At 38.9% G+C, this 16,286-nt stretch overlaps 1 protein-coding gene across 2 annotated transcripts in view; it reads right to left on the reverse strand.

Moving 5' to 3' along the window:
* The window catches only part of KLHL2 (kelch like family member 2), a 53,825-nt gene extending 39,352 nt beyond the window's left edge, over positions 1-14,473 (reverse strand). Inside the window, exons 1-4 of one of the 2 annotated variants that reach the window (XM_087963643.1) lie at positions 14,346-14,473; positions 8,966-9,091; positions 4,167-4,273; positions 210-331 (exon numbers count right to left, since the gene is read on the reverse strand). In XM_087963643.1, coding sequence (XP_087819769.1) covers positions 210-331; positions 4,167-4,273; positions 8,966-9,003 — 267 coding nt within the window. In that variant the 5' untranslated portion in view covers positions 9,004-9,091; positions 14,346-14,473. Of the gene's footprint in view, positions 1-209; positions 332-4,166; positions 4,274-8,965; positions 9,092-12,919; positions 13,312-14,345 lie in introns of those variants that run through there. The other variant, XM_026689230.2, reaches the window with a different exon arrangement.
* Positions 14,474-16,286: the final 1,813 nt, after the last annotated feature.

The raw sequence follows: 16,286 nt of genomic DNA on the forward strand, positions 1-16,286 counted from the left end.
AGCAGGTCTTTTTAAAATGCAAGCACACGCTAGATGCTCATTGATTATTTTGTGCTATAATAGGACAAGAAGACCACAGAAATATTGTTTAAAAGTGCACTTTTCAGTCATATGCTAAGAAATAAATATTACTCTCACCAGACCCAGAGCAAGAACATTTATCCCACCATAAGAGTTTTACGATCAATAAATATAATCATCTCACTCACCTGTACATTTTCTTCTGTAATTGTAATTTCACCTGTGTAAATGTATTCAATAAGCATCTTAAGGATCCAACCATCAACTTCTTTGATTTGAACATTCTTTGCTTGACTTTCACTCATTTCACCTGCAAAACATTTAATTCAGACATTGGCAACATGCTGCAAAGAGATCTTATTTGGAAGCAAAAAAAAAGTAATTCCATGTAATAAAACAGGACATGTCAATATAATAATACCCAAGGGTACCAAAGTACCAGCCAAGAGGTACTGAATGCCTTTCAGAATTTTGAAATCTTTCATAATTTCTAATTTTGTACAACCATAATTCAAAAGCACCAGGGTCAAAAGGAATTTCCGTTCTTAAGAAAGATAAAGAAGCTGATTCTCAAGCATTATTCTACAAGGATAAACGATCTTGAAATTAAAATACTAAATAAATCTGGAATTAAAAAGCAGTAATCAAACTGAATTTACCTCCTGTTCAAATTACATAAATATTTTGAAAGAATGGGTACATATATGTTTCACTATTGTTCATAACTTGATTGCTTGGAAGCTTAAGCACTGAGTTGGACCTACATATTTATTTTATATTATTTTTGTTTATTTATCAATCAATCGATCATATGGCACATCATACATGGACTAGCACTGTTGCCATGTGTTTTGAAAGTCAGGAAAATCTAGAGTTGTCTGGCTGCCAGAAGCTGCTAGTTATGATAAACGATATGATTCCATACAGTATATCGAAAAACAGAGTTTAAAGAATAGTAGGATGTACATTAATTTAGTCGATTTATTTTATATATAGTGATTTTTTTTAAAAAAAAAATCAAAATAAATTGTAACCATTAATCAAGAGGATTAATAGTATCAGCATTTTTATTTATTGTAATACCAAACAATTTCATCTCTTTGCAAATGTAAAAAAAGACACCTTTTCAATTTGTGGAGATTGGAATAGGACTTTCTGCAGTGCAAGAATGAATGTTTATACAAAAGAGAATTTAAAGCAAATCTCAGCTCTGAGGAGCGTTGCTGGTGTATATCCAAAATCTATTGGTTAACAATGGAAAATGCTTGCAACATTCAATGTGTTAGAATAGCAACTTGAACTTTGAGCGATACTAAGGAAAACAAATCCTCTAGTTGTCAGGGTTCCAACTGATGCCCTTACTTAAATCATGAGCCTCAGCCCAAGCTTCAAAAGAAAGCCAGTTATTTATTAGGAGCTTCATGTCGGCACGGACCAAGTAGAGCCAACTCTGACCTTACTTAATTCATGCTTTGATTCTGATCCTGTTTCCTCCCCCACACCCTAAGGGGTGTCATCAGTCACATTCCCCAACAAAGCAATTTCGTGGGTTGTAGAAATCACTCCCTCCAGGCCACTGTGGTTTCCTTTGAAGATGACCTCGACATTGCCAGCGGGAATGTGCCTTGCTTTGAAATGAAATGCAAGCTCCTTAATGCAGCTGCAAGGTTTGACTCCGCCATCCCCCTTACCTATGGCAACTCGAGAGCAGGTCAGGGAATGCTTCGTGAGTTGACACTCTAGCTTTATAACATCAGAAGTTGGCTAATTCCCAAACTAAGCAAATCTGATATCTCACTTTTTTTCTGATATTTTTTTTCTGACCTGAGCACCAATTTCCATATTTCTCCTTAAGTGACAACTGCCAACACTTTACCTGGAAGACTACTATGATATCAAAACCTATTGTCTTGTTACAATGAAAGGTGGAACAGAGGGGAACATAAAACTGCTATGGTACTGAGGCAATTTTATCCTTCTCTTTTACTGCTGTTTTAAATAATATATTCACTTGCATTTAAACTATTTTATTGTATTTTTCATTTTGTGCATGTGTATTAAAATAGTTTAAAAGCAAGTGAATATATTATTTAAAACAGCAGTGAAAAAGATGGATAAAATTGCATCAGTACCATAGCACTTTGAACTCACACACACACAAACACACAAACACAAAGAAGCTGTTACAAGGGTTCAAAGTGAAGCAGATAATTAATCACCTGTCATTATAACCAGTTACTTTTAATTATACACATCTCAGAAAGCAAAAATTACCTATCCTTAATGAGAATCTAAAATGTAACATTTTTATCTAAACATCTTTTAGGAAATGCTGCAGGCAAAATTAATTACTGTTTGAAATCGAAGAATTGCGTTTTAAAAAGAGGCACCTGGCTCAGGAGATGCTATTACTCATTAGATGAATGAAAGAATGTTGTTTTTTTTTTGACCTTGGGAGAAGATGGTAGACTGAAGGCAGCTCCGTGGAAAACCAGAGCCAATGTTTGTGGACATTTTAACGTTGCTCCTCATGAAAAAAAACTATAAGGTAGCAGTTTCTGGAAGAGGGGATAATTGTGAGATTGGGAATTTGCCATAATTATGGTACTCTAGCTGCAAACAGCTTTTTTCAACATCAAGTTTGTTCGCTGCCTTTGATAATTACCTCTGAAAATTGTCTATTAAAAGCTTCAAAGAAGTTAAGGGTGACAAAGCCTTCAAACCTTAATATAAGAATATGAAGATCTATTTTTATCATCCTTAAGACCTTTAAAAAACAAAGAGCAAAACAACAAAACAACATAGAAATAATGGCTCATAAAATGTTGAAATATTAAGGCTTCAAAATTATTTTTAAAGAATGCATGTTTGTGGGGGGGGGGGGATATTCTTTTTGAGATTCAAGACAAGAGAAACTTGTTATGGTATTTGGAGACATCTTTGAAGAATTGAAGATCTGTATCAGCAATGTGGTTATATCAGCTATGTTTTGTCTTCTCAAAAACAATCTGTTACCAGAAGAAAATGTTACAGAACAAGATATGCAGCAAAATCTATCCAAGAAAAATATGAAGGAAACTCTGAATAAGGCTGCGTCATGAGATATAAAGCAAAAAGACAAACTGTATGGGGCTTTAAAAATTAAGAAAAAGATAAAAATGATAATTCCAGAGAGCAATTGGAATAATTTCATTTTGTTGGATTCGTGAGAGAGACTGATTAAAGTACTGAAGAAATTTACAATAAGAATAATCATCTGAATGCAATAAGGAGTACAAAGTTGGTTTATTTGACCAGGGATAAAATGGAATACATACACACACACACACACATCAATTTATATACATGGACGTGGTGGCTCAGTGGCTAAGACACTGAGCTTGTCAATCAGAAGGTCGGCAGTTCGGTGGTTCGAATTCCTAGCAACGTGTAACGGAGTGAGCTCCCGTTACTTGTCCCAGCTTCTACCAACCTAGCAGTTCGAAAGCATGTAAAAAATGCCAGTACAAAACTAGGGACCACTTTGGTGGGAGGGTAACAGTGCTAATACGATTATTACAGATGAAAAAATGTTTTTTTTCAATGCACTGAATGTGGTTAAGCTGACTGAATTAACAATTACTTGAAAACCAATTTATATACCTATCCTGGATACACAGGACAATTGGTGCAGAGCATGAACATTCCAAAATTCAATTGGCATAGAAAGAATCATGGCAAAACACATTATCCAATCCTCTGAAATTGGGCCAAAAAAGCACTCCAACATAAAATGTAAAACTATCACCCATGTTAAATTTTCAGTTCTGTAGTTTCTCAATCTGCCCTTCTCCTTTCTATATATATATATATTCTGTTGCAATATTTCAGCTTTTTAGCTCAGCAGTTTACAGAATACATTTTACCAACTAATGGTGATACCAAGGATAACAGTACTAGCAAGAATATAGCTTCCAGAGTGCAGCTTTTACTTCTAGGAATCAGCTTCAAGAACAAAGTTTACTTATTAAAGTGTTTTAAATACATTGTGCCAATTGACATACAGCACAATAACATCCTGAAGAAACACCAATTATACTTATGCCTTGCAAAATAGACTGAAATAGTTCAACTGCAAGAGACAACAAGAAGAAAAAAACAGGTACCTGCAAACATTGCATAAAAATATGGACTGCAAGCTGCTAATACAACTCGATGAGCTGCAATTTCCACGTCTTCAGCTACTATTGTCACATCACATAATAGGTTTTGACTATTAAGAAAAATAGAACAAAAATAACCTTTTAGACCACAGGAAAGATAATCATTGCCTGGTTAGCTAGCTATTGTGCATATTCACCAAGTTCAATAAAATAAGCAGCTGATAACCAATATTGAGGTTATCATTCTCCTTCCTAGTAGGGTTATTGAGTTTATCTTTTTTTACTAAGACTTTGCAATTATTTAAAATGAAAATGATCACATTTGTAAAGGCAAAGTTTAAGTGCTATCAAAATTCACTTCAGGCTTTGGACCCCACTTTTTCTGTGCAATCTCCACTAGATTTAGGAACGCATGACAGAAAGATTAAAATTTAACAGTTAAAGCAGAAACATTATTTCTTGCCCAGTCTTACTTACCCCTGATAAAAAATAATTTCTTTTAATCATAGGAGTAGCAATAGCACTTAGACTTAACAGCCCTCTCTAAGCAGTTTACAGAGTCAGCATATTGCCCCCAACAATCTGGGTCCTCATTTTACGAACCTCAGAAGGATGGAAGGCTGAGACAACCTTGAGCCAGTGAGATCCAAACTGCCAAGCTACTGACATTGGTGATCAGCAGAAGTAGCCTGCGGTACTGCATTCTAATCATTGCTCCACCACGGCTCATGAATAAATTTTATCAACAGTAGTAGAAAGCTTGAGAACCTTGCTTCTGTATACTGCTGCTCTGGGATGACCAATAGGCCAGTCCTGTGACTAGAGCTCTGGGATATGGGACCAGCCAGGCAGCTCGTGGTGCGGCTGGAAAACTCCGCCATAGAGGGAGGTACGTGCAAATGGCAACTTTTGCAGGTGGTGAACAGTGCAAGGATTAGCGCAGCCCTCACCAGCTGGAACAAGGTAACGGTGCTGTTGCAGCAAGGAGGGGTGGCAACGCAGGCAGGCTGAAGCAATGGGTGTTGGTAACCCGCCGCTCTTTTGTCCCCCTGCTGTGGCTTCCTGTCGGATGATCCCCTCACTGGCTGGCCTGGTCCCTTGCCCTCCTCCCACTCTCTCCTCCCCTGGCCTGAGAAGGGAAGGGCAGGGGATGGAGATTCGCTCCATATACCAGAACGGGAGTGAAGCTTCATGTCTTGCGGGGTCTCGCGGGCATTTCTTCCGGCCCTTGTTGGTGCAGTGTGCACTCGGCCACTAGGGGAGACGTGCAACTTCCTCTCCGCCCAAGACACTGGCCTGCCCTGCCTGTTCCTCTGCGCTGCTGCTGCTCTTGCAGCGCCTTGCGCAGCGCAGTTAAATAAACACTTCACAATGGTGGAGGCAGAGTCCCCTCTTCCTCCTGGAGCCCATTACAACATGGAGCATTGGCTGCAGCTGGGTCAGGCAAGTGTCTCGGGTGGAGAGCAGGTCGTGTGTCTCCCTGAGTGACTGAGATGCATCCAGCACCAACAAAGGCCGAAGAAGCACCCGTGAGATCCAGAGTGCGCCATAACATCAGAGAGAGAGAGAGAGGAGAGAAAGATACAGAGAGAAGGGTGGAGAGAGATGAGAAACAGAGAGAGAGAAAGAGAGAAAAAGACAGAAACAAACAAAGAGAGGGGGAGAGAGAGATGTGTGTGAGAGAGAGATACAGAGAGAGAGATGAAGAGATCCCAGTGTTTTGTTTTCTGTGCAAATGTTCAAATGGCTCTTTGAGTGTTTAAGGTTGCAAAAACAGGTGGCCAAGCTGTGCCTGAAGGACCCCATCCCATCACTGGGAGGTCCAGGTGCTTCAGCAAGTGGCGCGCTGGATTCATATTAGCGGTCCATGGGATTTAAAATTATGGATGTAGTGGTCCCTGAGGTCCGAAAGATTGGTGACTCCTTATATAAAGGGTATAGTTTTCTCCAGCCTTGTCATGCTACTACAGGTAGTTCTGGACTTATGAGCCTTCCATTTTAATGATGGTCTGGAGTTTGTTCTGGAATTAGACCGGCAACAGAATGGGTGCTTGACGGCCTGCAAAGCGCTTCCAGCCATCGCAAAACATTGCACCATTATCCCCACAGTCACATGATCACGATCTGGGAAACCTGTCTGCACTTACAATCAGTTACCAAGGGCTCCACCATAATGCAATCATCATTTGCAATCTCAGAGATTTATTACAAAAGGGATGTCCACCAGCAGGGAATTTCAGGTGGAAGGGAATCTCACCTCCATGTGATCTAAGATCCCAACCCCAGGAAGCCATTTGAGAGCAAAACGACTTCCTGCTGAAGGGGCAGGAACAACTCCAGCTGATGACATCCATTCCTGCAACCCTTTGAAGCAGGGGTCTCCAACCTTGGCAACTTTAAGACTTGTGGACTTCAATTCCCAGAATTTCCCAGGCAGCTGAGGAATTCTGGGAGTTGAAGTCCACAGGTCTTAAAGTTGCCAAGGTTGGAGACCCCTGCTTTGAAGGACTTCCCTTCGTCATTCTGAGGGGGGAGGGGAACTGCTCTGAAAAGCTGCAGACCTATCCTGAACATCTGAGCTCCGTTCCTGCAACCATTCCTTCCGCAAGGAGGGCAACTCTAGCCAAACGACTGCAAAAAGGGAGGTCAGATCTCAAAGATTTGAGCTCGGTTCCTGCCACTCTTCGGAGCTGTTTCCTTCCATACACAGAAAGGAACAGTACTCAGCAGGTAGCTCCTTTGCCTTATGACCCAATAGATCAATCAACAACCATAACCAGGAGTGGTCGATTGTGGCAACTGAGTAAAGCAGTCACATGGGCATCTTGCTTAACAACCACTTGTCTCAATTGATGGAGGATCTGGTCCCAATTGCAGTTGTAAGTCAAGGACTACTTGTAATAGCAAAAGTTTTCAAGTGGTAAAAAAAGAGACAGTATCCAAATAGGTGGTTTACAGTACAATTTCACAGAAAACGTTTACTTCTTGATAATGTACACTTACTCTTGAAACAATGCAGTGCAGGCCCATTAGGAAAGCCAATTTTCATTTTCAATTTGCAACAAAATGTTAGATTGTGAAATCATTTTGCTTAACATCATTTTTTCTAATTGTGTTCATTGGGAAGTAACTGAAGGAATTAGGGTTATTGATACGATTAAATCTTGTTATGACTGAATAATAATCAAAAATGAAGCGCAAACAGCAAATAGCTAAATTTTAGCTTGATCTCTAATTGTAAAGTATAAATGGATATTGCATTCACTATAATGAACAAATAAGACAGGTCCAGAACAGAGTATCTCCTCACTGTATTGTAAATAGTTTTGTGGAAGTAAACCTCTTCAGGATTTTGTACAAGTCTAGTCCACATTTATTAACTTTGATGAATAGAAGTTTAGAATAGAATAACAGAGTTGGAAGGGACCTTGAAGATCTTCTAACCCAACCCCCTGCCTAGGAAGAAAATCCTACACCACTTCAGACAAATGGTTATCCAACATCTAAGTTCTTGGTATTATTATTTTTTTCAAAAAAAGTCGTCAAAGACTACAATAAAAAAGAATAAAAGCTATATAAATTACAAAAATATAAAAATGTGGAAAAAAGAAAAAAAAAGAAGCTGCTTTCCTCTTCATTCCACCAAGTACATAATTTAAATAAATTTATCACAATGACTTCTGTGGTTCACTTGCAAGGAACGGCTGCATGGAATCATGCGGGCTATTTCAAAGACCCAGAGAGAAGTTCAACAGCCAGGATTCTGCATTCCACTCTAATCTCCACTGCAACACCATCCTGATACAAAATTGATATCTACCTCACAGTGGCTTTCAACCAGAAGTTGCAATGTTAATTGGAGCCACTATTTTAATTTTTCAGAGAACCAAGTTGGAAGAATAGCATAAATCCCATGTAGGTTTAACTAGTCAAGAACTAAGCACTCCAAGATCTTCACTCAATGCTCTAGTTCCCTCTAAAATTTTTAAACAATTTGCTTTTTGAAAAACTTTTTATGATTATGATAGAGAACACATGGGTGTATACTTTATGCTATACTGCTCATACTTAGCTTTCCCTTTGGAGATATCCATAGCCATAGAGGAAAATCTGGTGGCCAGACCTCAACATATCAAAGCTACCAGCTTATCGATCATTAGAAAGGAACATTTAAAATAAATGGCATTAAAAATGACTATAGTTTCTTTAATCATATGCCAAAACAAGTGAAAGAGTGGGGGCATAGAAGATATGAGAGACCCAAAGCCTATATTGTTCACGTTATGAGAACACAGGACAACAAAGAAAAAGTAAGGGACCTAACCCAAAATAGCAGTACCTACAAAGCAGTGGACAGGAACACAATTAGGGGAGTACTGACCCAACAGTGGTCCAATAGTATTTTACCACTTTGTCCCTGAAGAGGAGACATCACCCTAAAATAAGAAAACCCCATCCTCAAAATCTAAGTCCCATCATTGCCTATCTACATATCTTATCCTCACAGGAATACTTTTAATAAGAAAGATAATTTGAATCAGCATTTGAAAACAGATTTGTTATTAAATAAAGAGCTGAAATTTCTGCCACCCAGAAAAGTTGTATTAGGCAGCTCAAGATTCCTCTTCAAAATCTTATTGACCAGCTCTGGAGAGAGAGAGAAAAAAAACAATTATATAAAATGCTATGGCCTGCCCAGCATCTTTTTTTAAATAATGCCATTTCATTTTCAACATTGTATTCCAATTAGATCAAAATCTGGAAAACTACTAAAGACACTGCCTGCTTTTCAAGAAAAATACCTTCTTAATTCATTCAAAACTTTAAAAGCTTTCTTCATGTGCCAAGGATTCACTCTAACAGGACAGTGTTTTTCAGTATTATCATCCTTCAAATCCAGAGGTTTCTGCTGGCATAATTTGGTACATCTGAAAAAGAAAAAAAGATTTGTTAACCATGAGAGTTTGCAACCAATTAATGCTAAACTGATTAGTTTATATGCGTGTTTATTGTATACCAGGACTGTCAAACTTCTGGCCCACGGACCATACGTGTCAGGTGCTGGCCATGCCCACGCCCAGTTTAGCAAAGGGGGAAAAAGGTCCCAATACATCACGTGACAATGCCATAACGACATCCCTGCACTATATTATTGTTATATAGCCTTAGAAGCTGGTTTAGAGTCTTTGACTGAAGTGACACCAAAGCTTGTAATACCTACATACTGATTCACTTACTCAGCCAAGTGAAATGTGCTTTTAGCTTTGACTTGACTGTGCCTTTAAAGCTTTGGGATGAACAATCCAACTCCCAAGTGAAATTCAAACTAGGAAAAGCCCTAAATTTAAACATCCACCATCTAATTAAATCATTGGTAAGAGGCTGAAGTAACTACAATTAAAGACACATTGAAACAGACTAAACTGAAATTAGTGCTAACAACATGCTGTAAAAAAGGTAGCCTCATTTGTCATTGCAAAGCTGATTATTAAAATATCTTATTTATCAAATGGGGCTGCTCTGTAACTGAAACTATTAATAAAAGAAACAACTTTCCCCAACTTGGTGTATTCTATGTATTCAACTGTATGTTTCAGAATAGTCAGTCCGCATGATCATTGGCTATTGGCACGATGGGAAGTACTGGAAATTTTAATTCAACATGCCTGAAAGTCATGGGCTTGATGAAGATGTGATCAGAGCAAAAAGCAAAGAAAAACATGATTCCCAAATTTAAAACATAAGACAAAAAAAATCTTACAAAGTAAACAATAACTTTGTATCTTATTAAAATAAAATACGAAGTTTTCCCATATATTGGCCTTAAACTTCTTAAACAATTCCAGGTTTTTTTTTAAATGAAAACTAAAGCATAATTGGCAACCACTTCCCTATATCTCACTATTCTGGCCTGATAAACAATTTAGTATTTACGGATGTTTCTTTTTAAAATAACCAGCATTTTATCCTGCTGATCCTATATTCAGAATGAGCAAGTTCCTTAAAATCAAACCAGAACTAATATTAGAAGACAGCAACTACACATGTAACTGGTGGGCATGAGAAACGTGCAAGGGCTTTATACAATTAGTTATGGCATTGCCCTTTGCTGCACCTCCAGTTTGATGATGCTGAGATACTGCACTAGACTGCCCAAGATTCTAATACAGAAAAGTTCTGTTCTTTCATAATTCTCCTGATTATCCTATACATAAAACATTGATATCATCATATATTACTACTTTTCACAGAAGACACTACCCCAAAAACAAACACTGGGACTGTTTTATCCCAGTTTAACATTTAATTTTAAATGTAATTTTCCTAACACTTTCGGTTTTCCTGGGAACCAAACTTGGACAGCAAAAAAAATTTAAATAAAAAATGAGGATCACAAAATATCTTTTCTTTGCTAGTAAACTGTAATTTACCAGTTCAGATAACTCATTAATGCCAACTTAATTCTACATTCAAGTGAGGAAGGAGCTTGTGCATCTCCTTTCTCTTCATGTCACTGAAATGACCAGAACAATCCCTAATTTTTTTCAAGCTTAATGCCACTAAAGTACCTATTATTCTAGAGTCACTGGTCACATGCTCCATATCTTATTGGAGTTACAGTCTAAAGCAGGGGTGTCAAACTCAAGGTCCGCGAGCTGCACCTGACCTGCAGGGTACTTAAGATCTGACCCAAGGGGTTGCCCTGGAAACAGTGAAGGACTAGCGCACTGTGCCTCTGCCAGTGAAAATGGAGCTCCAGACAGCTGCACATGGCCCTTCCGAACTCCATTTTCACAGCAGAGGGCTGCAGGAGTCTGGTTGCAGCCTAAAACAGAGCCTGCTAGGGCCACACACGGGCTGCAGGATGTCAAGTTCACCACGCCCATCTTGGCCCCGCCCACTCAGCCCCCCCCAGGTCAAACACAACCCTGATGCTGCCCTCAATAAAACCAAGTTTGACACCTCTGATCTAAACTATTTGAGGTAAACCATCATGTTAGGGAAGGTTTTCCTGAACTTTCTTTACAAAATTGACGTCAGACCTGAAGGCAATAGAAAATGTAATTAGAATAGGAGAAAAAAAATCAGTTTTGGAAAGGATGCAGTGTAGCAAAAAAATCTAATATGGCTCTTTTATGATGCTCCATTTATCTGTCACAAAACTTATATAGCTAGCTGCCTAATAGAACAGTTACATGCAACTGGAAAACAAATTTGGAAGACTGTAGTGAAAGAACTATATGTTCCAAATTTGTTTCTTTTTTAAAGTACTGTAGTCTACAATGACATTAATACATTGCCTCTAAAATGACACATCATAAAATAAGAAGCAGAATTTACAATAATAAAATATTTAAAAAGAGTTTCAGGTTCACTGAATCATTTAACACCTGGACAAATAAAGCAAATTAGGTCAGGTACTTAAATCTTAACCATCTGAAAGAATCCCAAAATTAAGGTGCTATCTTGGAAAGCTCTTTTCCTTGTCATCCTCATCCAATACCTGTTGGGCACAGATAGCAGGAATGAACTTACTTTGAAAAAAACTAAGTTAAAAGTAACATTACATGTGCACATAGAGCTCTTTAGTCATGAATCTCCACTTGTCCCAGAACTTTAAAATTGAAAACTCCCAATGCAGAAATATTCATCTTCATTCTTCTAGTTAGAATGATGAAAACACATCAAGGTGCTTTTGGCTTATTCACCCACTCTAATCATTATTGGACAAAGCCAAGAATGACAGTTATTCCAAAGGACAGACTAAAAAACTCAATTTCAGCTGTCAATTTTGAACACACCGCTTGTATTCAACTGTCACTGTTTGTTATTCAAATTGTGACCAGAATGAAAAAGTAATTTTTCTCCATGCAAAAGGAAAGTAGCAAGCAAGGATTAATCTGCATTCTCTGGAGGCCCTTTTGTAAGGGAGTTTCAGTTGGCCCTCAAATAGTTAATGATTGCTTAGCGCAAGGATAACCAAAGTAAAGCCAGCCTACCTAAAAACGGCTCTTGCTTAAAAAATATGCTGATAACTTTGCTCGCAGCAATCCAAATCTTCAATGAAACCACAACTCGCCCTGAAGCTGTTTGGAAATTTCAAGGCCCTGTTTCATATACAGCATATGAAATGCAAAAGGAGTAATTAATCCCCAGGCTGTTTGTTCTGTGGTTTGCTAACTTCAACCTAACCACAGACAAACCCTAAAGATAACGGGGCTGCAAACAGCCCTTTCCAGGAAGAGGGACCAAATTAGCCACCTCCAAAAATGAGCCGTTTTTAACCATAAGAACCCAAATTGTTCGGGAGGGCGGGAGGAGGGGGGGCAATATGCTGACCCTGTAAAACCACTTGGAGAGGAGTGTAAAGCACCGTCAAGTGGTATATAAGTCTAAAAGTCCTATTGCTATAGCTACCATAAAATATGAAATGCCCTCTTGTATATGTTCCAGAATAGGGTTGAGTAAATATTGGGGACGTGGGTTCCAGAAACAAACGCGTTATTGCAGTTTGGTAAGAGGACCAAAGGCCTGTTCCAAGGTAAAATGATTTTGTTTGCAAAGGGGGCAATTTCTCTCCAGCAACCTTGCCGTGTTAGGAGAGCGATACTAGGAGCCTTCACTTATCCTCTTCCATTGGGAGTGCTCTGGACTCCAACTCCCATCACTTTCCAGCCGGCCTGGGGGGGGCCGATGGGCGTCGAAGCCAACACACATCCCGGGAGGGAATCCACAACGGGGCCCCGCGGACTCACCCCAACGGTTGCAGCAGCAGCGGCGGCGTTTCCATCGTGGCTTCTCCGCTCGGGCTTCCCCCACCGAAAAAAGCCAAGGACCCAACGCCAACACCATGCCAGCCGCCAAACGCTGGGGACTCCTCCCGGCACTAAAGCCCAGGGAGGCCGGCAAGACTTTCCGGGATTAAATCAGCCCGGCTTCTCCGGAGGGCGCAGCCTCCGATCGTTTCCCTGCCTCTTCCTCCTCCTCCTCCTCCGCTCAAGCGGAGCCAAATGTTAGCTAGCTAGCACACCTACTCACGCCCCACGCTCTCTCTCTTCCAGCCTTGCCAAACCTCGAACTTCCGGGCTCTGGATGGGCTTTAACCCCATTTATCCTCTTCACCAAAGAAAGGTGACGTCAAACACGTAACTGGGGATGGGGAGGGGGGTCGGACTCCGACGTCTTCCCCCTCCTCCTCCTCTGCCTGTCTTAAGGGGCACGCGAGAAACAAGGGTTTGCAAGAGAAGCAGCTGGCGTTGGGGTGGATACGGGCACGGCGAACGTGGGAACCCTATTTGGGGAACTAAGCGTGGTTTCTCGTTGCCGTTTTGAAAACGATGGTTGGAAGGACGCCTTTCTCTTTTCCCCAGAGCGCCAATGGCTTTCTTCATTATCGGGTCCCGAACTGACCTTTTAAGTCACTTCTAGCATTTTAACAACGAGCGGAGATGGAAGTCCTGGAATTAGGGCACAGCCAAGGCGGTGGGGTTAATTTAATCGCTGGAATGGCGTCTAGGGAAAACCAGGTTCAAGTTCACGTGAAAGCTCGTTGGTTAAATTCGGACCATTTACCCTCTCCCTTAAACCTGCTGTATCTCACAGGGTTGTTTATAAACTTACTTGAACTTAACAGACTTCGGCCATAAGTGGTGTAATGCCTGCATGCAAAAAGTGTAGGCCCTCCTTGTCAACGTGGATGCGTGTCTGTGAATCCCTATGGTAACAGGCCATTGTGCCTAGCAGTGGGCCGGAGGTTCTTCTCCACCCATTTTCTTCATAGGTACTTTTGAAAAATAGTTTTTCTATTAGTTTATAATGTAGCACACACAAAGAAACAACAAAAGCGAACAAGGTGTAAAAATGAATTGGTTTTCATATTTGCAAATATAATCTAGGTTTGAGAAAGACTCTTGAGGCAGAAGGTATTTATGGCAAGTTGACTGATTTAGATAAAATTTTGATGGGCACTGGTGAAAAGGTAATTAAAAAACTTTATGGACATCTATTGGAATTTAAATTGGAGGAGGAACAAGTTAAAGAAACGATGATTGCTTGGGGGAAAATTTTGGATATGGGATTGATTTAGAAAAATGGCAAAAATTGTACTCTCAAAATTATAAAATGACAGTGTCAACTGCAGATAAAGAAAATTTGTATAAGATGTTTTACAGGTGCACTTACCCCACGAGACTTGCGAGAATGTTTAAGAATAAATCGGATAAATGCTGGAAATGTCATCAGATACCTGGTTCATATTACCATATGTGGTGGACATTTCGGATGCAAAGAAATATTGGACTAAAATCCACACATGGTTGGAAAAAAATGATAAAACAACATATAGACTTTAAAACAGAGATCTTTAGTGGGAGTCATACCGGACATATACAATAAAGAACTGAAATATTTGATTGTAAATGTTTTAACAGCGGCTAGAATTGTATTTGCGAAGAAAATTAAGGAAGTTATCAAGAAAATTATGGACTGCTGAAATGAGTAAACTGACATTTGAAATTAGAGAACAAGAAGACAAGCAATTTTATATGATATGGGATTTGTTTTATCAATGGTTGGACAAAAAGACAGTAATAGACTAGATAATTTTGTGATAGAAATTTAATAGACTAATATAAAACATAATATAGATATATATATAACCACTGGTTCAAAGTATAACACAAATTTTAAGATAAAACTTGGAACATCTCATATAAAATGATGGAATAAATAGTTTAGTCATGGTTGATTAATAACTGATAAATATATAAGCATATGTTAGTTCCACAATGTGAAGGCTGATATAAATTGTGAGTAAATGACTACAAAAGGATAGCACAAAAGATATGTAACCAACTGATACACTGTATGTATATAAAATGGAAGATGGTTTTATGTTTTTATGTTTTGTATGTGCATGTTTTTAAAATAAAAATAAATAAATAAAAAATACAAAAGTAAATAGTAGGAAAATAGGGAAGGGAAAGGGGGAAGGAAATGTGAGGGAAAGCAAAGGGGGAAAAGAAAAAAAAGGATTGACTTCTGACTCCCTTTGGTGCAGTAAAATAGGGCATTAACATCAAACCTCAACTTTTTACATAATCGTATTAACTAGCCATTTCTATAACAACAAATCTAATCAGTAATACCCAAAGCTAAAAGTTTCTTCATAGGTATCTTAAGTGGTTGTAAATGGTTTGAAAGAAAGAAAGATTAGAAAATGACTTTTTTGATGAGGTCTCCCATTCAGAGTGTAAGTAATGCTGCACTTGAAGACCTGTGGATAAATGTCAGCTAAACTTTTCAGTCACTTGAATTGTTTGCAGTGATCTGTGGATTCTGTTATATGTTCTATCTATTGAGATCAACTAAAGGCTCAAATTGTTTTTAAGGGTAGTTCTCATAGGAAGTATTGCACTTGGTTCAACCAGATGTAAAGCCCTCAAGCTGGATTTGAATGTCTAATTTAGGACTGAACCCATGAAGAGTAATCAAATAGGGTTAAATTATTTGGAAATTATTTACCTTTCTTCCAGTTCCACATTTCCTGTACTTTGACCATTTGTTTTTCACAACAGCACTGCAGCAGTGTTTGTTATATAATTTACCTGGGGTAGTTTGATCTATTTTTTTATTCCAATAGAACAAAGGGCAAATGCAAGTAGCATTGATGCTTATTCTGTATTAAAGCTGAAAGAAGATCCAGCTGTTGATGTGCCCAGAAGCAAAAAAAAAAAAGTTGATTACTACTTATACCAATGTGGTACAGCAGCTGGTTGCTAGAGGGACCACTGTATTCTGCTATAGTATCTGCCCAGCCAATTCAGTCTATCAGGATTGGCATGCTCTGGCACCTTTAATTAAATAGTGCCATCTATTAGGACCCCAGTAGTACATCTTCTCTGTAGCGGTATCTGGAATGTCGCCTCTCCCCTCCAATATTCAAACAGCCTCCATTCTGGTGTTTTAAAAGGCCCTGAGGACCCAACTCTTCATCCAGCCTTTTGAGAAATATGATTGAAGCCCCCTTTTTTTCTTTTCCCCCCATCTGGATTTGTTATCTCTGGCATCTTTGTTTCCTTTGTACTGTTTTCTTGTTTTAAAATGTTTTTAACTATTTGTAAA

The sequence above is a fragment of the Notechis scutatus genome, chromosome 4 (assembly GCF_049901735.1).
Source record: "Notechis scutatus isolate UNSWTSFEM ecotype Mainland chromosome 4, rNotScu1.2, whole genome shotgun sequence".
Lineage (NCBI taxonomy): Eukaryota > Metazoa > Chordata > Lepidosauria > Squamata > Elapidae > Notechis > Notechis scutatus.